This window comes from Carcharhinus amblyrhynchos, chromosome 32, assembly GCF_965287045.1.
Source record: "Carcharhinus amblyrhynchos chromosome 32, sCarAmb.v2.hapA, whole genome shotgun sequence".
In the NCBI taxonomy this organism is placed as follows: domain Eukaryota; kingdom Metazoa; phylum Chordata; class Chondrichthyes; order Carcharhiniformes; family Carcharhinidae; genus Carcharhinus; species Carcharhinus amblyrhynchos.
Genome location: NC_137355.1, coordinates 17,606,071 through 17,628,698, shown reverse-complemented (window position 1 = coordinate 17,628,698; position 22,628 = coordinate 17,606,071). Strand labels below are relative to the sequence as shown.

The window sequence follows — 22,628 nt, the reverse complement described above, 5'->3', positions numbered from 1 at the left end:
ACACCATCCCAACCGCAGAACAGGAAATTGTTGAGAACCTGCCAACAATAGCAACACAAATTGCTTTTATTTTACAAGCAGATTAAATTGTGTGGAAATTATCTGGTTCCAAAACAGAGAGGGCTGAAAATTCCATCTCTGGTCAATGTTGAGTTCAATGGTCTATCATTCAAAGTGTCAGTATCATTCATAAAGAGAGAGGGATAGGGGTTTGGCATGTCAGCTACGACTCTTACCAACTTTTACAGATGCACCATAGAAAGCATTCTTTCTGGTTATATCACAGCTTGGTCTGGTTCCTGCTCTGCCTAAGACCACAAGGAACTACAAAAGAGTTGTGAATGTAGCCCAATCCATCATACAAACCAGCCTCCCATCCACTGACTCTGTCTACACTTCCTGCAGCCTCAGCAAAGCGGCCAGCATAATTAAGGATCCCACGTATCCCAGACATTCTCTCTTCCATTAGGAAAAAGATACAAAAGTCTGAGGTCACATACCAACCAACTCAAGAAGCTTCTTCCCTGCTGCTGTCAGACTTTCGAATGAACCTACCTTGCACTAAGTTGATGTTTCTCTACATCCTAGCTATGACTATAACACTCCGTACTGCACTCTTTTGTTTCCTTCTCTATGAATGGTATGTTTTGTCTGTATAGCACGCAGGAAACAATACTTTTCACTTATGTTAAGACATGCGACAATAATAAAGCAAATCAAAATTGCTATGTGCAGCTTTGGTGTTGCTCGCGAGCAAGAAATGATCAACTCCTTGCAATCCGCAAATCCCTTTTCTCCCCCTTACAGCAATTAAACGCTGGCTGGCCTCAGACATGTGGTCTTAAGAGGACAAACTGTTTCAAGCACATCTTCACTGCGAAGCCATAACTCTGTACCAACATGAATGCATAACACACATCATTGCACTTACTATGAGCCAAGCCACAGGGGATTTAAATTTTGATGATTTTTTAATTGACGCCTATTGTGTTTGATGTTTGGATTTAAAACGCAGCAAGGCAGTATGTATGAAGATGGCACCCATTAAGAATAGCAAGTGGGATCTTTTGGAGGAACGCTTTATGGTGGTTTTCTCCAATCTTCCATCCACTGACACTGTCTACACTTCCCACTGCCTCGGCAAAGCAGCCAGCATAATTAAGGATCCCACGCACACTGGACATTCTCTCTTCCACCTTCTTCCATCGGAAAAAAGGTACAAAAGTTTGAGGTCATGTACCAATCGACTCAAGAACAGCTTCTTCCCTGCTGCTGTCACACGTTTGAATGGACCTTTCTTGCACTAAGTTGATCTTTCTCTACACCCTAGCTATGACTGTAACACTACATTCTGCACCCTCTGCTTTCCTTTTCCATGAATAGTATGCTTTGTCTGTGGACAGCGCAACCAACAACACTTTACACTATATACTAATACATGTGACGATAATAAATCAAATCAAAATTAACAATGTGGGATCTCTGGCAAGTCCACCCTTTGCTGCCCATTGTTAATTTCCCCTGAACTGATTCTTCGATAATAGAAGCATCTTCTCGGTACTTAGACTGTCCATGATCATAACCAATCATCTCTCAATCTTAGTTTGTCTGAGAAGAGAGGGCAGTTTGGAATCAACCACATTGCTGTCGGTCTGGAATCACATGTAGGCCAGACTGGGTAAGGACGGCAGATTTCCCTCCCTAAAGGACATTAGTGAACCAAATGGGTTTTACCAATAATCAATGCTTAGCTTTGTTCACCCCAGTTTCAATTAATTGCATTTAAATTCCACAAGCTGCCATGGTGGGATTTCAACCCTGGGCCTCTGGATTACTAGTCCAGTGACAGGACCACGACACCATCATCTCTCCTTAATATAGAAGTACTGTTACTGGGGCTAGCAACCAAGATACCACCGATTCAAATCCCTTCGTGTAAACTTGCAAAACTGACCCCAATGACGGTCAAGTCGTCAACAGTGGTCAAGTTGTTGTAAAAATACAACTGGTTCACCGAGGACCTCACAGCCCTAGAGACCTGATTCCAGGCCCAACTTTGAACGACTACAAGCTAAAGAATGGACTGCAACTTCCACAGAATGGCAATCTGTGTCATACTGCTACTCCTTACTGCACCAAATTTCTTTGATTTGATTTATTGTCACGTATTAGCATACAGTGAAAAGTATTATTTCTTGTGTGCTATACAGGCAAAGCATATCATTCATAAAGAAAAGAGACTGCAGAATATAGTGTTACAGACAGTGTTAGGGTGTAGAGAAAGATCAACTTAGAGCAAGGTAGGTCCATTCAAAAGTCTGATGGCAGCAGGGAGGAAGCTGTTCTTGAGCTGGCTGGTAGGTGACCTTGTAATTTTTTCCTGACAAAAGAAGGTGGAAGAGAGAATGCCCGGGGTGCGTAGGGTCCTTGATTATGCTGGCTGCTTTCCCGAGGCAGTGGGAAGTGTAGACACAGTCAATGGATGGGAGGCTGGTTTGCGTGATGGATTGGGCTACATTCACAACCCTTTTGTAGTTCCTTGCGGTCTTGGGCACAGCAGGAGCCATACCAAGCTGTGATACAACCAGAAAGAATGCTTTCTATGGTGTAGCTGTAAAAGTTGGAGAGTGTTGTAGTGGACCATGCCCATCTTGCCTGACCTTCCAATTCAGGCCAGGCGAGATCCAGGCAGCAGAGCGCGAACTCAGGCTCCAGCGTTGAAGACTAACATAGCTGAAGCAAAGGAGGACGGGCCCCATTTTTATTGCACAAAGTGCCATAAACCAGGTAAGTTTAGAGATCCGACTGAAAATGACAGGCAGGGAAAAGATGGGTGTCTAAGCTGCATGGATAGAATTTGATGGTTTTGAGAGGGTGCTGGTGGCAGAGTTCAGGGGAGGGGGAGACATTAGGAGGAGCCAGGTTGGTCAGGGATGAGGGAGGGTGGCATCAGTCAGGTTGAGGATGAGTCAGGGCTGTGACTGAGGTGGGGCAGAAACCCCATGGAAGGATGGAGAGGGGAGAGGGAACAGTCCAGTCCCATGCAGGAATGATCCAGATGGTTAATAGTTTAATTCTTTTAACTTTTATTAGCAGTAACAATTAGTGTAACCTTGACGGCATCGTCCAAAGCAATTTAAGTTGCTTTCTTAGATCTTTCACAGCACAGCACAGCTGCCCAGGGCTGATTTACAATTCTGGACATTCGCTGTGCAAATGCTCACCAAGCAAGGTCAGAGCACGTTACCCCACTGCACCTTTGGAGTAATTCCCAAATCCAACAAATGGGAGTCTGGAAGCTACGGGCCCAGTCAGCACAATAAAAGTAAGGCTTGTTCGAAGTTAGGTTTGAAGGAAGAAATGATCAGGGAGATTTGAGAGAGAGAATTCTACACCTAACAAGCTGAAAGCAGCTGGAGCCAGGGGCAAACGTACATGAGGCTATCAAGATCCAGGACCATGGAGAGATGGGCGTCACGGTGGCACAGGGTTAGCACTGCTGCCTCACAGCGCTAGGAACCCAGGTTTGATTCCCGGCTTCGGTCACTGTCTGTGCAGAGTCTGCATGTTCGCCCCACGTTTATGTGGGTTTTCTCCTGGTACTCTGGTTTCCTCCCATAGTCCGAAAAATGTGCTGGTTAGATGCTAAATTCTCCTTCAGTGTACCCGAGCAGGCACCAGAGTGTGGCGACTAGGGGATTTTCACAGTAACTTCTCTGCAGTGTTAATGCAAACCTACTTGTGACACGCGTAAATAAAATAAATACAAAAAGAGATGTAGAAACAAGAATGAGAATTTCATATCTGGGGTGTTGGGGAACTGATGACAAGGTTGGCGAGGAAAGGGATGATTGATGAGCAGCCTTTGGAATGGGATCAGGAAAGAAAGCAAGATTCTGAATTACCTACTCTGATCAGGGTTAAGAACATCACTTAATGTCAGCTTGGCTCAGAGGGCAACCTGCCCAGCTGGGAGGATACAATCTGGATTGATACTTGGGTTCACAAAGAGTCAAGTGAACATTCCTCCTCCGTTGCTCGCACTGAAATATTTGTTACATAAGGATATAAAGGGGTGAAGGAGAAATCGAGTTACAGGGCTGAATAGCCAATCACGAGAGCACTGCTGCCTCACAGTGCCAGGGACCTGGGTTCAATTCCAGCCTCAGGTCACTGTTTGTGGAGTTTGCACATTTTCCCCATGTCTGTGGGGGTTTCCTCCCACAGTCCAAAGATATGCAGGTTAGGTGGAATGGTCATGTTAAATTGCCCCCTAGTGATTAAGGAGACTAGCAGGGTAAACACATGACGTTACAGGGATAGGCCTTGGGTGGGGTTGTTGGTGCAAGCTCGCTGGTCTGAACAGCCTCCTTCTGTAGCGATTCTATGGTTTCAATAAATGGTGGAGCAGGCTTGTGATGTTCAATAACCTAACCTATTCAGCAGGATAAATGTAGGAAAATATCCAAGGCAATTTACAGACATAGCGTCAGACAGGAATACCACAAGTCCTAGCTTAAAACAAACAATACCAGAGAAGTTAAATGGGAGGCGATGGCCTAGGGGTATCATCGCTAGACTATTAACCCAGAAACTCAGCTCACGTTCTGGGGACCCGGGTTCGAATCCCACCAAGGCAAAAAAAATCTGGAATTAATAAGAATTTACTGATGACCATGAAACCATTGTCGATTGACAGAAAAACAAATCTGGTTCACTAGTGTCCTTTAGCGAAGGCAGTCTGCTTCAGTTTATTTATTAGTGTCACTTACATTAACACTGCAATTAAGTTACTTTGAAAATCCCCAAGTCGCTACACTACGGTGCCTGTTCGGGTCAATGCATCTGACCAGCACGTCTTTGGGCTGTGGGAGGAAATCGGAGCAGAAAGGGGGAGAACGTGCAAAGTCCACACAGTGACCCAAGCCGGGAATTGAACCTGGTCCCTGGCACTGTGAAGCAGCAGTGCTAACCACTGCCACCCTGTCCTTACCTGGTCTGGTGCATGTGAATCCAGAGCCATAGCAATGTAGTTGACTCTCAATTGCCTTCTGAGATGGCCTAGCGAGCCACTCAGTTCAAGGGCAACTAGGGATGGGGCAGCACTGTAGCACAGTGGTTAGCACTGCTGCTTCACAGCACCAGGGACTTGGGTTTGATTCCCAGCTTGGGTCACTGTTTGTATGGAGTTTACATGTTCTTCCTGTGTCTGCGTGGGTTTCCTCTGGTTCCCTCCTGCATTCTGAAAGACATGCTGGTTAGGGCGCATTGGCCCAACAGGCGCTGGACCGTGGAGACTTGGGGAATTTCACAGTAACTTAATTGCAGTGTAAATGTAAACCTTACTTGTGACTAATAAACAAGCTTTTTATTTAACTTTACTTAAATGCTGGCCCAGCCAGCCACCCACCCACATGTTCCATGAACGAATTAGAATAAAAATACAATTTTCCTTGAATTCAGTTTCATCCACTGGCAGAGGTGCTGATAAAGCAAGATGATTCTCTCGCACCTTTCATAACCCCAGGATGTTCCAAAGGCGTTCAGAAGCGAAGTCACCTTTGTAAAATAATGCACGGCTAACTGGCACTTTAGATCACTTCTTGCATCATTTTAAATTTCCTTCATCCTTTACAGCAATGAACAGAGTACATAACAGCACTGGAAGCCATTCAGCCCATCAATTCTTACCTCCAAGTCAACAATCATTTTTTTCATCAGGAAATGATTGCCATCTTCCTCATCGATCCAAGTGTGGCCTTTAGTAGAGATCCACGATAGTCGTTGGTGCATCCGGATCACCCTCCGTGCACAGTCCCTCCACAGCCTGCATACCCTGCAATATAATTCCTCAACGCTAAAACATAGAAACGTGGTGGAACTGGCTTTTGAGATGGTGTGGCAGGTGATGCGTGGTTACGGTTGGAGGCCGATTGCCAAGTGGTACAGGGCGCCAGTTCAGGGTTGGCCGGGGGGGGGGGGGGGGGGGGGGGGAAGACTCCCAGCTGCTGAAACAGATAGGGCACCAGTGCAGAAAGCAGGCATCTGGGATGGAGGGGTTAGTAGCAGCTGGTTACCATGCTTGGAGTTGGGGGATCTGGTTCCTGAGGGTTGGGAGCTTGAGAGAGACTGAATGGGTTGCTGATGGTTCTGGGGGTGGGGAAGGAGGGTGCATGCTGGTTGTTAGGCAGCAGGTTGTGGATGCCATGGGGAAAGGGGCAGTGTTAGCTGTTGGGAACAAAGTGCCAGTTCCCAGGGCAGGGGGTAGCAGGGTGCCAGGGATGGGGGGATGCCAGTTGCTAGGGATGGGGGGCGGGTGCCAGTTGCTAGGGATGGGGGGGCGGGTGCCAGTTGCTAGGGATGGGGGGGGATGCCCGTTGCTAGGGATGGGGGGGCGGGTGCCAGTTGCTAGGGATGGGGGGATGCCCGTTGCTAGGGATGGGGGGCGGGCGCCAGCTACTAGGGATGGGGGGAGTGCCAGTTGCTAGGGATGGGGGGGGTGCCAGTTGCTAGGGATGGGGGGGGTTGTCAAGGCGGGGTGCAGGGGAAGGGAAGGGCATGAATTACCTGGCGCTCCTCTGCAGCGACTTTGTCGGCAGGAAGGTCAGGATCCGTTCCACCACCTCGGCCACGTTGCTCAGCACCGAGCTGCCGCTCCTCAGGTGCGCGATGTCCATCGCTGCCGGGGCCCCAGGGTGGGGGGGAAGATAACGGCGGAGGCTGCGGCCTGGTCCACACCGGCGACCTGATCACGTGCAAGCCTGATGACGCTACCTGCGGGGCGGAAGTTCTAATTGGAGTGGAAAATCCACTGGACGGAAGTGCTGACTGGGGGCGGAAGTTCTCAGTGCGGGGCGAAAGTATTGACTGGGGGCGGAAGTTCTCAGTGCGGGGCGAAAGTATTGACTGGGGGCGGAAGTTCTCAGTGCGGGGCGGAAGTTTCTACTGCGGGGCGGAAGTGGCTCCAGCTACAGGACCACTCCTTTTTTTTCCAAAAATATACTTTATTCATAAAAAATTCGAAACAAACTGTTGCAAATATACATGGCTTGAAATTGCAAACAGAGCAGAATCAAAACATTTTTACATTTTTATACAAATTACAGTCAATACATTTCAATACTTAAAGCTATATACATGCCTCAATAAATTACTGTGTGCCGTTATTTTTCAGATCGGCACACAGTTACGCAGGCCGAGGGTATTCTGCAGTTCCCAGGCCCTCGGTCTGCCTCCATTAAAAGTCCTTATAGTGTGGCCTTTCCCCATTGTGCCTTTGCGGCTGCTGCCCCAAGCTTCAGCCCGAACCTCAGCACGTAGTCCTGGACCTTGGAATGTGCCAGTCTGCAACACTCGGTCGAGGACAGTTCTTCCAGCTGGAAGATCAGCAAGTTTCGGGCGGACCAAAGTGCATCCTTCACCGAGTTGATGACCTTCCAGCAGCAGTTGATATCTGTCTCGGTGTGCGCCCCTGGAAACAGCCCGTAGAGCACAGAATCCTGCGTCACCGAGCTGCTCAGGACGAACCTCAACAAATACCACTGCATCTCACTCCAGACCTTCTTTGCAAAGGCACATTCCACAGGGAGGTGTGCGACCGTCTCATCAGCCCTGCAGCTGCTTCGAGGGCAGCGTGCGGTGCTGTTGAGACCTCGAGCCTGCATGAAGGATCTGACGGGGAGTGCCCTTCTCACCACCAGCCAAGCCAGATCTTGGTGCTTGTTTGTCAGTTCTGATGATGAGGCGTTCTGCCAGATGAATCTGACAGTCTGCTCAGGGAACCATCCGACAGGATCCGCCATCTCCTTTTCTCTCAGGCCCCCAAGGACATTACGCGCTGACCACTGCTTAATCGCCATGTGGTCAAAGGTGTGTTTGCGGAAGAATTTCTCCACGAAGGACAGGTGCTGCGGTACAGTCCAACTACTCAGAGCATTCCGCGGCAGTGTGTCCAGACCCATCCTTCGCAACACTCGGGACAGGTAGAACCTCAAAAAGTAGTGGCACTTGCTGTTAGTGTATCGAGGATCTACGCACAGCTTGATGCAGCCGCACACAAAGGTGGCCATCAGGATGAGGGCGGCATTGGGAACGTTTTTCCCTCCGTTCTCTGGAGATTTGTGCATCGCCTCCCTCCGGATGCCATCCATCTTTGATCTCCAGATAAACTTGAAGATGGCCCGCGTCACTGCTGCAGCGCAGGATTTGGGGATAGGCCACACCTGTGCCATGTACAACAACACGGACAGCATCTCGCACCAGTTCACCAGGTTTTTCCTATCATGGAGAGGGAGCGTTGCTCCCACAAACCCAGTTTCTGCCTGGCTTTGGTGATGCGCTCGTCCCAGTTTTTGGCGCATGCCCCTGCCGCTCCAAACCATATCCCCAGCACCTTCAGGTAATCTGCCCTGACGGTGAAGGGGACAAAGGATTTGTCGGCCCAGTTCCCAAAGAACACGGCCTCGCTCTTACCCTGGTTGACTTAGGCTCCCGAGGCCAGCTCGAACTGCTCGCAGACCTGGAGGAGCCTGGCAACAGTCCGTCAGCAGTGATATTGCCACAAGCCCAGCAATGAGGACATGGGAAACCAGCTGCCAGACCCCTTTAAACTTAGGCTCACAAACATGAAGGGTCCTGAATCCAGTTGCTCCCAAATCCATATCCTCCCTCCTCCCACCAGGCAACAAAGCAATGTCCCCTACTGTGAGGAAGCTGCTGGTATCTCTGATGCTTCCAGTTCAAGTCCAATATACTTCAAGACAGTCACCAGTAAATCCAACAGAGAATTCAGAAATTAAGAAATTTGCCAAGTGTGGTGTAACTTATCACCACAATGAAGGAGGCCATTCAACCCATTGAGTCTGCACCAACTCTCCGACACATTATCTTACCCAGGAGCTATCCCCACATGTTTACCGTGCCTGGCACAGTGGTGAGCACTGCTGCCTCACAGCAGTAAGAAGTCTCACAACACCAGGTTAAAGTCCAACAGGTTTATTTGTTAGCAAAAGCCACTAGCTTTCGGAGCACTCGCTGCTCCTTCATCAGGTAAGTGGGAGTTCTGTTCACAAACAGGGCATATAAAGACACAAATTAATTTACAATGTAACGGCTGGAAGTGAGTCTTTACAGGTAATCAAGTCTTAAAGGTACAGACAATGTGAGTGGAGAGAGGGTTAAACACAGGTTAAAGAGATGTGTAATGTCTCCAGGCAGGACAGTTGTGACATGTGACAAGCCCAGGCAAGTCGTGGGGGTTAAAGATAGTGTGACATGAACCCAGGATCTCGATTGAGGCTGTCCTCATGTGTGCGAAACTTGGTTATCAGTCTCTGCTCAGCGACTCTGTGTTGTCATGTGTCATGAAGGCTGCCTTGGAGAACGCATACTTGAAGATCAGAGGCTGCATGCCCGTGACAGCTGAACAGTTCCCCTACAAGGAGAGAACAGTCTTGCCTGGTGATTGTCGAGCAGTGTTCATTCATCTGTTGTTGCAGTGTCTGCATGGTCTCCGCAATATACCATGCCTCAGGACATCCTTTCCTGCAGCGTATCAAGTAGACTTTAACCTGGTGTCTACCTGATATGCTGCAGGAAAGGATGTCCCGAGGCATGGTACATTGGGGAGACCAGGCAGACGCTACGACAACAGATGAATGAACACTGCTCGACAACCACCAGGCAAGAGTGTTCTCTTCCTGTTGGGGAACACTTCAGCAGTCACGGGCATGCAGCCTCTGATCTTCAGGTAAGCGTTCTCCAAGGCGGCCTTCATGACACATGACAACACAGAGTCGCCGAGCAGAGACTGATAGCCAAGTTTCCAACACATGAGGACGGTCTGAACTAGGATTTTGGGTTCATGTCACACAATCTGTAACCCCCACGACTCACCTGGGCTTGCAAAATCTCCTAACTGTCCCAGCTGGAGACAATACACACCTCTTTAACCTGTGTTTAACCCTCTCTTCACTCATGTTGTCTGTACCTTTAAGACTTGATTACCTGTAAAGACTCGCATTCCAACCATTATTTTGTAAATTGAGTTTGTGTCTTTGTATGCCCTGTTTGTGAACAGAACTCCCACCTACCTGACGAAGTGGCAGCGCTCCGAAAGCTGGTGGCTTTTGCTACCAAATAAACCTGTTGGACTTTAACCTGGGTGTTGTGAGATTTCTTACTGGGTTTACCTCAGTTCAACGCTGGCAACTCCACATCATGCCTCACAGCCCAGGGACCCTTCAATTCCCGGCTGAGATCACTATCTGTGCAGAGTCTGCACATTCTCCCCGTGTCTGCGTGGGTTCCCTCCGGATGCTCTGGTTTCCTCCCACAGTCCAAAGGACGGGCTGGTTAGGTGCATTGGCCGTGCTAAATGCTCCCTCAGTCTACTCAAACAGACGCCAGAGTGTGGCGACTAGGAGATTTTCACAGTAACTTCTGGGTAAAAGCAAATTACTGCGGATGCTGGAATCTGCAGTATAAATATCTCCCACTTTTTATTCCTTTTAGCTTTGACAGAGGCTCGTTTGGACTCAAAATCTCAGCTCTTTTCTCTCCTTACAGATGCTGCCAGACCTGCTGAGATTTTCCAGCATTTTCCCCTTTGGGTTCACAGTAATTTCATTGCAGTGTTAATGTAAGCCAACTTGTGACACTAATAAAAAAAATACACATAGTTGGACATTAAGGACCAATTTAACACTGCCAACCATCTAATGAGGAGGATTTTATAGAAATCTCTCAAATTATGAAGCAGGGGAGTGAAACCAGAACTGGGGGGGGGGCGCCACAGCCTCGAAATAAGGGGGAGCAGATTTAGGACTGAGTTGAGGAGGAACTTCTTCACACAAAGGGTTGTGAATCTGTGGAATTCCCTGCCCAGTGAAGCAGTTGAGGCTCGCTCGTTGAATGTTTTTGAGTGAAAGATAGCAGATTTTTGAACAGTAAAGGAATTAAGGGTTATGATGAGAGGGCGGGTAAGAGGAGCTGAGTCCACAAAAAGATCAGCCGTGATCTTATTGAATGGCGGAGCAGGCTCGAAGGGCCAGATGGCCTGTTCCTGCTCCTAGTTCTTATGTTCTTATGAAGGTCCTCTGCACCCTCTCCAATGCAATCGTGGAAGTATCATAGAATCATACAGTGCAGAAGGAGGCCATTTGGCCCATTGAATCTGCACTGACCGCAATCCCACCCAGGCTCGATCCCCATGATCCCATGCATTTATCCTAGCTAATTCCCCTGCTACTAAGGCCAATTTAGAATGACCAATCCACCTAACCCGCTGTGGCCTGTGGGAGGAAATCGGAGCACCCAGAGGAAACCCATGCAGACACAGAGAACGTGCAAACTCTACGCAGACAGTCACCCAAGCTGGGAATCGAACTAGGGTCCCTGGTGCTGTGAGGCAGCAGTGCTAACCACTGTGCCACCCATAAAAGAAGGGACTTTTTTTTATTTGTTAGTGTCACGAGTAGGCTTACATTAACCCTGCAATGAAGTTACTGTGAAATCCCCTAATCACATCCTTGTCGAATGTTGCCACAAAATTGTTTTCAACTATAATTATTTCTCTAAGTTTAGAGAGAAGGATTGCGCAGGGTTGATGTCAGTCAGTGCTTTATTAGCTGGGTTGGCACCAGCACCTTAAGGAAGTGGAAGGTCAGCTTGTGTGCCAAGTTCTGATTGCCTGCTAGTACTGGAGTGACTATCACAAAGAGATGGCCTCAACCAGGATCTTGGGTTCATGTCACACTATCTGTAACCCTGGGCTGGCCTTGCAAAATCTCACTAAGTGTCCTATCTGGAGACAATACACACCTGCTTAACCCTCTCTCCACTCACATTGTCTGTACCTTTAAGATTTGATTACCTGTAAAGACTCGCATTCCAACCATTATTTTGTAAATTGAGTTTGTGTCTTTATATGCCCTGTTTGTGGACACAGTCCTCACTCACCTGATGAAGGAACAGCGCTCCAAATGCTTGTGCTGCTAAATAAACCTGTCAGACTTTAACCTGGTGTTGTGAGAATTCTGACTGTGCCCACCCCAGTCCAATGCTGGTATCACAAAGGGCACAGGATCAAATCCAGCTGTAATACCCCTTGTTGACCACTAATAACCCATGTAACCTGTAGCTCAGTGGGTCACACTCTCATCTCTGCCAGAATGTAGCTGTTCAAACTCCCACTCCAGGGGCCTCGAGCATGAATGGACTCCAGCGGCTCAAGAATGCAGCTCACCACCACCTTCTCGAGGGCACCTAGGGATGGGCAATAAATGCTGGCCTGCCCACATCCCTTGAATGAATGTTTAAAAATTAGGTGGATTGGCCATGTTAAATTGCCCCTTTGTGTCCAAAGATGTGTAGATTAGGTGGATTGGCCATGCTAAATTGTCCCTTAGTGTCCAAAGATGTGTAGGTTAGGTGGATGGGCCATGCTAAATTGCCCCTTTGTATCCAAAGATGTGTGCGTTAGATGGATTGGCCATGCTAAATTGCCCCTTCGTGTCCAAAGATGTGTAGGTTAGGTGGATTGACCATGCTAAATTGCCCCTTAGTGTCCAAAGATGTGTAGGTTAGGTGGATTGGCCATGCTAAATTATCCCTTAGTGTCCGAAGATGTGCAGGTTAGGTGGATTTAGTGTCCAAAGATGTGCAGGTTAGGCAGGTTGGTCATTTTAAATTGCCCCTTAGTGTCCAAAGATGTGTCTGTTAGGGGGATTGGCCATGCTGAGTGTATGGGGTTGGAGAAAAAGGGCGACAGGGTGAAGAGGCATGGTGGTACAGTGGTTAGCACTCCTGCCTCACAGCGCCAGGGGCATGGGTTCAATTCCAGTCTCATTGTGGAGTTCGCACATTCTCCCCATGTCTGTGTGGGTTTCCTCTGGGTTCTCCAGTTTCCTCCCACAGTCCCAAAATGTACGGGTTAGGTGGATTGGCCGTGATAAATTGCCCCTTAGTGTCAGTGGGATTAAGAGGGTAAATACATTGGGTTATGAGGATAGGACCTGGGTGGGATTGTGGTCGGTGCAGACCTGAGGGGCCGAATGGCCTCCTTCTGCACTGCAGGGATCCTATGAAGAGGGCTGATAACCCCAGTGCCGTGTTGTGGGAGTGCTGCACTGTCAGAAGTTCCTGTCTTTTGGATATGAGCTCCTGGGAGCTGAGAGAAGGTCCGGGGCCTGGAGATGGAGAAAGATCATTCGAACAAAGGTGAAGGTCAGGTAAAGCTGTACCCCAGAGCAAAGGAGAAAGAAATTACAGTAAAAAAACCCAAAACTGCGGACAATTAAATCCCAGATAACCTTGACGACACAGTGACTCCTGCACCAAAAGTTCAGATACAATTACTTAAATGTCTGAACCTTCTGTTCATCAATCAGTGGGAAGTAGCTATTGAAACAGACCCTGGAGAACTAATTACAATGAATCAGCCAGACTTTTCCTGTTGAGAAAATTGTTCCTGTATATGATTTCCATTCATAATACATTTAAATAGATCTAATTATAGTCACATCTCTCAGAATGGTAACTGCTAATATGCAAATGAAAAATTAAATTTCATACTGGATTAAGCACTTAGTCAAGCCTTACTGCAGCACACAGCGACACATTATCCCTCATCTATTTTATAGGTTGGCAAAGCCCTGAAAAAAAATCAGCCGTGATCTAATTGCTAAACAGGCTTGAAGGGTTGAATTGCCAACTCATTACAGAATCCCCACAGTGCAGAAGGAGGCCATTCGGCCCTTCGAGTCCACGCCGACTCTGACAGAGTATCTAACCCAGGCTCTTACCCCCAGCTCTAACCCCTCAACCCTGCAGCCATGGTTAACCCATCGATGGGGAGACAGCGGTATTATCGCCAGACTATAAATCCAGAAACTCAACTAATGTCCTGGGGACCCGGGTTCGAATCCCGCCACGGCAGATGGTTGGAATTTGAATTCAATCAAAAAATATCTGGAATTAAGAATCTACTAGAATGACTGGGGAGGGGGGGAGGGGTGCGGGGGTGGTGGATCTCATTGAAACTTACAGGATACTGCAAGGCCTGGATAGAGTGGATATAGAGAGAATATTTCCACTACTGGAAAAACTAGAACCAGAGGGTTCAGGCTAAAGGGACAATCCTTTAAAACAGAGATAAAGAGGAATTTCTTCAGCCAGAGAGTGGGGAATCTGTGGAACTCTTTGCCGCAGAAGGCTGTGGAGGCCAGGTCATTGAGTGTATTTAAGACAGAGATAGACAGGTTCTTGATTAATAAGGGGATCAGGGGTTAAGGGGAAAAGGCAGGAGAATGGGAATGAGAAAAATATCAGCCATGATTGAATGGGGGAGCAGACTCGATGGGCCGAGTGGCCTAATTCTGCTCCAATGTCTTATGGTGTTATCATGAAACCATTGTCGATTGTTGGAAAAACCCATCTAATTCACTAAAGGAAATCTGCCGTCCTTAACTGGTCTGGCCTACATGTCACTCCAGAGCTAAAGCAATGCGGTTGACTCTCAAATGCCCTTGGGGTGGGCAATCAATGCTGGTCCAGCCGGCGATGCCCCCATCCCATGGACAAATAAAAGAACTAATGTCTTCAATTCCCCGATAGCCAATTAGCTCATTGCTGTTTTGTGGGATCTTGCTGTGCCTTGCCTCAGGAAAATGGTGACTTATGTATCTAAGATCTTGTAAAAACACTATTTGTGGATCCATTTCCTGTCCCGCAGATAACATGGAAATTTCTCACATCCAAAATCTCTTGCATTTAATTGTCTGATATGTAAATATGTCCCTCCTCAGTATTCTAACTCAATGCAAATCTCTGCTAGCTGCAACGTGAGTTTATTAATAATGCTTTAAATCCATTATGTAATTATAACTCTGTCTAATTTCTTAGCAAGGCGAAGGTGATCCAATCAAAACACATCCGAACATTTCCGAACAAGACATTTTTATTTTGCCTTCAACCTTTGGCAAGTACGGAATAAAAACAAAGGGCAGGGCTTTATAACACACCTAACCCGCACATCTTTGGACTGTGGGAAAAAGCCAGAGCACCCAGAGGAAACCCACGCAGACACGGGGAGAATGTGCAGCCAGTGACCCGAGGCTGGAATTGAACCCGGGCTCTTGGCACTGTGAGGCAGCAGTGCCAACCACTGTGCCACCACCTGAATTCAATGCCCCTAAGTGTCCCAAGATGTGTAGTTTGGGGCATGAATGGGGTAAATATGTAGAGTTACAAGGATAAGGCACATAAATGATGGGATTATGGGGATAGGGCCTGGATGGGATTGTGGTCAGTGCAGGCTCGATGGGCCGAATGGCCTCCCTCTACACTGTAGGGACTCTATGATTCTAACATATATAAGGCACGCTGTTGTGCCTATTGTGAACTAATCTACTTTGTTTTAATAATGTCAGAATACAGGCGTTTCCACACCCCCCCGCTACCCCTCCCTCAACGGCCAGTGAGTTCCAGGGGGTTTTTGGAGAGGGAGATTGTAGAGAGGTTTATCAGGACTCAGTCAGAGACAGTTCCATGTCAGGGAGGCAACTCTGAGCCACAAGAACTGCAGCTTGTTTATAACAAAGGTCATTCACTTGAAAATTCCACAAATAATTTAGGACATAGATTTATAAACAATTTCAAAGTTATTTACATTCATTTGACAAAAGGAAATTTCAGGCAAATGAGACACTTTTAATGTGTTTTGTTTCTTGTTAAGAGAATGATCTCAAACCCTAAACAATGCGTCAATTAGCAGAGGGAGACTGGTCCTCCTATATGTCAGTGATACGGAACCATTTATGGTGATGTCTCACCAACATTGCCCATCTAGCCAGTCCCCACTTGCAGCTACTGTGTGTATCACAAACCATCCCTGGTGGTTACAACAACTGAAGACAGTTGTCATGGTTACTGAGGCTAGCTTTACATTTGTCGTCATTGAATTTTGCAGGACAGAAAGAGGCCCTTTGGCCCATCCTGTCTGCGCCGGCCATGGGGTTCGATTCCCAGCTTGAGTCACCGTCTGCGCAGAGTCCGCACATTCTCCCTGTGTCTGCACAGATTTCCTCCAGGTGCCCCGGTTTCCTCCCACAGTCCAAAAGACGTGCTGGTTAGGTGCATTGACCTTGCTAAATTCTCCCTCTGAACAGGTGCCAGAATGTGGCTAGTAGGGGATTTTCATAGCAACTTCATTGCAGTGTTAATGTAAGCCTGCTTGTGATACTAATCAATCAATCAGCAGGGCATCTATCCTGATCCCATTTTGCAGCATTTGGTTCATATCCTTGCAAGCTGTGGCATTTTTAAGAGCTCATCTAAATGCTTCTTAAATGTTGTTATGTTATATCCTTCATATTGTTAAAAAACCCCACCTAGTTTGCAAAAACAAAAGGAAAATATTGCAGATGCTGGAATCCGAATCAAAATGGAAAATGCTGGAAAATCTCAGCAGGTCTGACAGCATCTGTGAAGAGAGAATCGGCTAATGTTTCACATCTGGATGACTCTTCATCAGAGCTGGCCCACTGATGGACCATCTGGTTCACTAATGTTTCTTTAGGGAAGGAAATCTGCCATCCTTACCCAGTCTGGCCTACAAGAGACTCCAGAGCCACAGCAATGTGGTTGACTCTCAAACGCCCTCTGAAACATGCAGCTGATCTTCAGTAGGTAGCCCAGAAGCACCTTCTCGAGGGCAATTAAAAATGGGCAATAAATGCTGACCTTGTCGGTGTGATGCCCCACATCTCATGAATGAATAACAATAGCACGGTGGCACAATGGATAGCACTGCTGTCTCACAGTGCCAGGGACCTGGGTTTGATTCCGGTCTTGGGCGACTGTGTGGAGTTCTCCCCGTGTCTGTGTGGGTTTCCTCCGGGTGCTCCAGTTTCCTCCCACACTCCAAAGATGATGTGGCGATGCTGGCATTGAACTGGGGTGGGCACAGTAAGAAGTCTCACAACACCAGATTAAAGTTCAACAGGTTCATTTTGGTAGCATGAGCTTTCAGAACACTACCCCATCATCTGATGAAGGGGCAACGCTCTGAAAACTTGTGCTACCAAATAAACCTGTTGGACTTTAACCTGGTGTTGTGAGACTTCTTACTGTAAATACCTACTCCAAAGATGTGCAGGTCAGGTAGATTGGCCATGCTAAATTGCTCCTTATTGTCTCAAGATGTGCAGGTTAAGTGGATGGGCCATGGTAAATTGTTCCTTAGTGTCTCAAGATGTGCAGGTTAGGTGGATTGGCCATGCTAAGTTGTTCCTTAGTGTCTCAAGATGTGCAGGTTAGGTGGATTGGCCATGGTAAATTGCCCCTTAGTGTCCAAAGATGAGTAGGTTAGCTGGATTGGCCATGGTAAATTGCTCCTTAGTGTCTAAAGATGTGTCCGTTAGGTGGATTGGCTGTGCTAAATTGCCCGTTAGTGTCCAAAGATATGCAGGCTAGGTGGATTGGCCATGCTAAATTGCTCCTTAGTGTTTCAAGATGTGCAGGTTAGGTGGATTGGCCATGCTAAATTGCCCCTTAGTGTCTCAAGGCCGTGTTAAATTATCCCTTAGTTTCAGGGAATAGTGGGGTAAATACATGGTGTTTCGGTGGGATTGGCTTTGCAGGGTTGATGGGCTGAATGGCCTCCTTCTGAACTGTAGGGATTCTATGATTCTATGAACAATCTACCGCAATGTACGTACCTTGTGGTAAACTCCAAAGTACTTTAATGAAATACCCTAAAAGTCAAATAAATATCGGTAAAATAAAATTAAAATCTGCACACAGTGCAGATAAACACATCCAGAACTTAATTCCAGTAATCAGGTAAGTAATTTTCCACGAAACCCCTCTTATTTTTACATTATTCAGAGTGCATTTCGATGCAAAGACAATATCAGGAGAAATAGTGTCATTCCTTTTAAAGGAACTTACTGTTCAGGATAGCAAGGCAGATGTAAATCAAGCTCAGATCAGGACAGAAGGAAAAGGCCCTTTTCAGTAACAAATCACCAGTCTTATTATTCTGTTTTCTCTCTGTCTCTCGCCTCGCTCTCTCTTTCTCCCTGCAGGTTTACGCTCCCAGAGGCGGTCATGGTGTCGGCCGATTTACTCTTGAAATCGGGTCACTTTACATCTGAATAGGCGAGGTGGGGGACGGGGCAGGGAGAATGGAATTGACTGGGAGCTGCTTGCCATTCGGGGCACTCTGTAAAGTGCGGCTGAATGGGAGAGGCAGTTAAATGGGGAGGGCCCTTCCACCCCCACCCTCCTCTGCCTCCCCTCAGGACGGACCCCATTCAGACCCCGCAGAGTGTAAACAATTTGATCCAGCGTACCGGCAATACAGCACAGCGCACAAGAGCAGCCCCTACAATGGGAATCAAACAGGCCAGAAAATGCTATTCACTGGCTAAAGGGTTGGGGGTGGTGGAGAGGAGGTGGGGGGGTGGGGGGGGGTGCGGTGTTGGGGATGGCTAATAGGGCAGAATCTCTGGCTGAAAATGCTGGCAAGGCTGGGGTGGTTCTCCGACAGAAGGCCCATCCAAATCTGCGCTGACAACAATCCCACCCCTCCCTATAACCCCACATATTTACCCCACTAATTCCTCTAACCATCGCGGAACACTAAGGGGCAATTTAGCATGGCCAATGCACCATAGAAACATAGAAGATAGGAGCAGGAGGAGGCCATTTGGCCCTTCGAGCCTGCTCTGCCATTCATCATGATCATGGCTGATCATCCAACCCATAACCTTTGATCCCATTTGCCCCAAATGCTATATCCAACTGCCTTTTGAATACATTTGGCATCAACTACTTCCTGTGGGAATGAATTCCACAGGCTTACCACTCTTCAGGTGAAGAAATGTCTCCTCATCTCCATCCTAAATGGTCTACCTGATATCCTTTTTTTTATTCATTTGTGGGACATGACCAGCATTTATTGCCCAGCTTTCGTTGTCCTTGTTCACAGGGCAGTTAAAAGTCAACCCATTGCTGTGGCTCTGGAGTCACATGTAGGCCAGGCCAGGTAAGGATGGCAGATTTCCTTCCCTAAAGTGAACCAGATGGGTTTTTCCAATAAACAACAATGGTTTCACGGTCATTAGTAGATTCTCAATTCCAAGCATTTTTTATTGAATTCAAATTCCACCAACTGCTGTGGTGGGATTCGAACCCGGGTCCCCAGAGCATTAATTGAGTTTCTGGGTTAATAGTCTAGTGACAATACCACTAGACCATCACCTCCCCTATCCTCAGACCAGGACCCCTGGTTCTAGACTCCCCCCCCATATAGATAAACTTCTAATTAAAATTAGTGTCAAAGGGATACGGGGAACAGGTGGGGAGGTGAATTTGAAACCAGGGAGGGATCAGGATTGTGGTCAGTGCAGACTTAATGGATCAAATGGCCTCCTTCTGCACTGTAGGGATATTATGATTCAATGATCTTGGAAAAGTAAGGACCAATTTAGTACAGCCAATCCACCTAACCTACAAATCTTTGGGCACTAAGTGGCAATTTAGCATGGTCAATCCACCTAACTTACAAATCTTTGGATGCTAAGTGGCAATTTAGCATGACCAATCCACCTAACTTACAAATCTTTGGACGCTAAGGGGCAATTTAGCATGACCAATCCACCTAACTTACAAATCTTTGGATGCTAAGTGGCAATTTAGCATGGCCAATCCACCTAACCTGCACATCTTTGGACACTAAGGAGCAATTTAGCATGGCCAATCCACCTATCCTGCACATCTTTGGACACTAAGAGGCAATTTAGTATGGCCAATCCACCTAACCTACATATCATTGGACAATAAGGGGCAATTTAGTACGGCCATTCTAACCTTTTTGATTTGATTTGATTTATTATTGTCACATATATTAGCATGTACTGAAAAGTATTGTTTCTTGCATGCTCTGCAGACAAAGCATACCGTTCATAGAGAAAGAAACAAGAGAGTGCAGAATGTAGTGTTACCTGCACATTTTTGGACACTAAGGGGCAATTTAACATGGCCAATCCACCTAACCTACATATCTTTGGACACTAAGGGGCAATTTAGCATGGCCAATCCACCTAACCCACACAGACAGCCCCCAAGGCTGGAATTGAACCAGTATCCCTGGCGCTCTGAGGCAGCAGTGCTAACCACTGTGCTGCCTTTTATTAATGTAAGTGGACAAGGGGAGGGAGGAGGGAATAAAGGTAGGGGTGAGTATAGTGGGGCTGGAGCAGGCTGTGCCAAGTCAGTCCAGTTTGTGGATTGTGGAAAGGAGGTAGAAGTGGGCTGGGGGGCACTGAGACTGGAGGGGCGATCTCTTATTAAACAACTTTTTTTGGGGTTCCCCTAAAGTTTGCTTAGTATTTCTTTGAGTGCAGGGAGGGGAAGGTGAAATTTCAGATTAAGTCAGATCTGCACAGTATGAGGGGACTGAACATTTTGCATTCCTGCTTCTACATCTCACTCCCCCTGCTGGTTCAAAACTTTTTAAAAAAAAGTTAAGACCACACATGTTGCTTTTTCTCTAAAGTAAATTTATATAAACATTTGATCCAATATGTGACGTACTGGCTTCCCCTACACCCTCCCCCACCAACCACACCACCTCCCCCCCCCCCACCCCCCAAAACATTATGTCATTATGGAGGTAAATCTCAGGCTGCACAAACGCAAATCAAGCAACCCCCAGAAAAATAAAAACTTTTTTCTCTTTCTCAACCCCCTCCCCCAGTTTGGGAGAGAGAGAGAGGGAGAGAGGAGAGGGAGGAAGAGAATGAGCTTGTTAATTCAAGGCGTGATACAGAGCACTGGAAGAAAGCGAGCAGGTCTTTACAGAGAGAGGGGGAGGCAGTGAAAGCAAGTCCTCTCTCTCGACAATTCGCATCTTGCAGGGAAGAACTGCGGCAAATTTCCGCTCTGGAGTTCCAATTCCAATGAGTTTAGACAAAGCCTTGGAAGGAGGGAGAGGGGAAAGTGGAGGCATCAGCCAGGAGGACGTGGTTGAATGGACATTTTTGGGAGGGAATGCTCCCAGGACACAAGGCTTGATTTTGTGATTCTGCTGCTTTCGAACAGTCTCGAGTTCACTTCTGTGTCAGCTTGAGTTTACTTCGTTTGGAGAATCCTGGAGCAAAGAAAATTGAAATCCATGCTGGAACCCTTGCTGTTATGCAACTGAGAAACATTTCTGCAAGGCAACTGTTGTGGAACTGAGATTCACTTTCTTCTGGAGAATTTGGGGGCAAAGAAAGTTGACATTTGTGCTAAAACTCTGGTGTTATGGAACTGTGAAGGACTTGTGCAAGACAACTGCTGTGGAACTCAGAAACTTGCCAGGCAACTGTTGTACAAGTGACAAGAACTTTTGCAAGGCAACTGCTGTGGGACTGAGAAACTTATTACGACTGTTATGCAACTGAGAAGGACTTTTGCAAGGCAGCTGCGGCTGGCAAAGTGAGCAGCTTTCTCCTGGGATGTGAAGCAGGGTGCGGAAGGATGCCCTGGGACGTGAGTGTGAGCTGGTACCCCCTCGCCATCCTGGCTTGCCTGGGCACGGTGTCGGGGACTCAGCCGGTGTGCTGGCAGGCGGTGCTGCGCTGCCAGGAGGAGAGGGACTGCCACTGGGCGTACGGACAGTACAGCGCCGCTTGCGAGCCCTTCCTGCGGGGTTTGCGGAGCCAGTGCCCCAGCCACTGCATCGGGGCGCTGGTCAAGCTCAACCAGACCCGCAGTGGGCCCGACCTGGAGAGCTGCGACTGCGGCCGCGACGCCGAGTGCTGGCGAGCCAAGCAAGCCATCGAGCCGTGCCTGCCACGGAGGTACCGGGGCCGCTGGCCCGGCGCCGCCGACCTGGGCTGCACGGCGGCCCGCCAGCGCTGCCAGGAGGAGGCGCCGTGCCAGGCGGCGCTGCGGGGCTACCTGTCCCGCTGCGGGCAGCTCTTCAATGGGCGCCGCTGCAGCGCTCTGTGCCGGGCCAGCATCCAGCGCCTCCTGGCACTGCCCGCCGGCCTGCCCCTCCACAGCTGCACCTGCGACGGCCTGGAGCGCCCCATCTGCCAGGTGGTCAAGGGCAACATGCGGCGCTTCTGCCCGCTGGGCAGCCGCCCCCTCCTCACCCCCAGCCCCCCGGGCCGGTCCGCATACCCCCCCGGGCACTCGCAGGGCAACAGGACCAAGCAGGTGGGGGGCACTGACTGGCCGCTGAGTGGCTGTGCCAGGCTGGGGGCACAGGCAGGGGGCTGCTTCCTGCTGCTCCCCCTCCTCATCCCTCTGCTAAACTTGTGCTTCTCCTAATACTGTGTGTGTGTGTGTGTGTGTGTGTGTGTGTGTCTCCCTCTGTGTCTCTCCCTCTCTCCGTGACTCTCTCTCTGTCTCTGTATGTCTCTTTCTCCCTCTCTGTGTGTGTATATCTTTCCCTCTCTCCCTTTCTGTGTGTCTCTCTCTCTCTGTGAATTTCTTTCTGTCACTCTCTGACTTGCTCTCTCTCTCTGTGTCTCTGTCACTCTCTCTGTCTTTCTCTCTGCCTCTCTCTCTCTCTGTCTTTCTCTTTGTGTCTCTGTCTCTCTCTGTTTCTCTCTCTGTTTCTCTCTCTCTGTCTC

The 22,628-nt window shown here is 48.1% G+C and overlaps 2 protein-coding genes across 2 annotated transcripts in view; one reads left to right on the top strand and one right to left on the bottom strand.

Annotated features, from left to right (window-relative positions):
- fbxo22 (F-box protein 22) overlaps positions 1-6,748 on the bottom strand; it is a 31,014-nt gene extending 24,266 nt beyond the window's left edge. Inside the window, exons 1-2 of the mRNA XM_080216100.1 lie at positions 6,568-6,748; positions 5,692-5,836 (exon numbers count right to left, since the gene is read on the bottom strand). Coding sequence (XP_080072226.1) covers positions 5,692-5,836; positions 6,568-6,677 — 255 coding nt within the window. The 5' untranslated portion in view covers positions 6,678-6,748. The remainder of the gene's footprint in view (positions 1-5,691; positions 5,837-6,567) is intronic.
- A 14,030-nt stretch (positions 6,749-20,778) lies between these two features.
- On the top strand, positions 20,779-22,323 carry LOC145360666 (growth arrest-specific protein 1-like). The gene has a single exon (XM_080216015.1). It carries the CDS (start codon positions 21,526-21,528, stop codon positions 22,321-22,323), a length of 798 nt encoding a protein of 265 aa, XP_080072141.1. The 5' UTR covers positions 20,779-21,525.
- Positions 22,324-22,628: the final 305 nt, after the last annotated feature.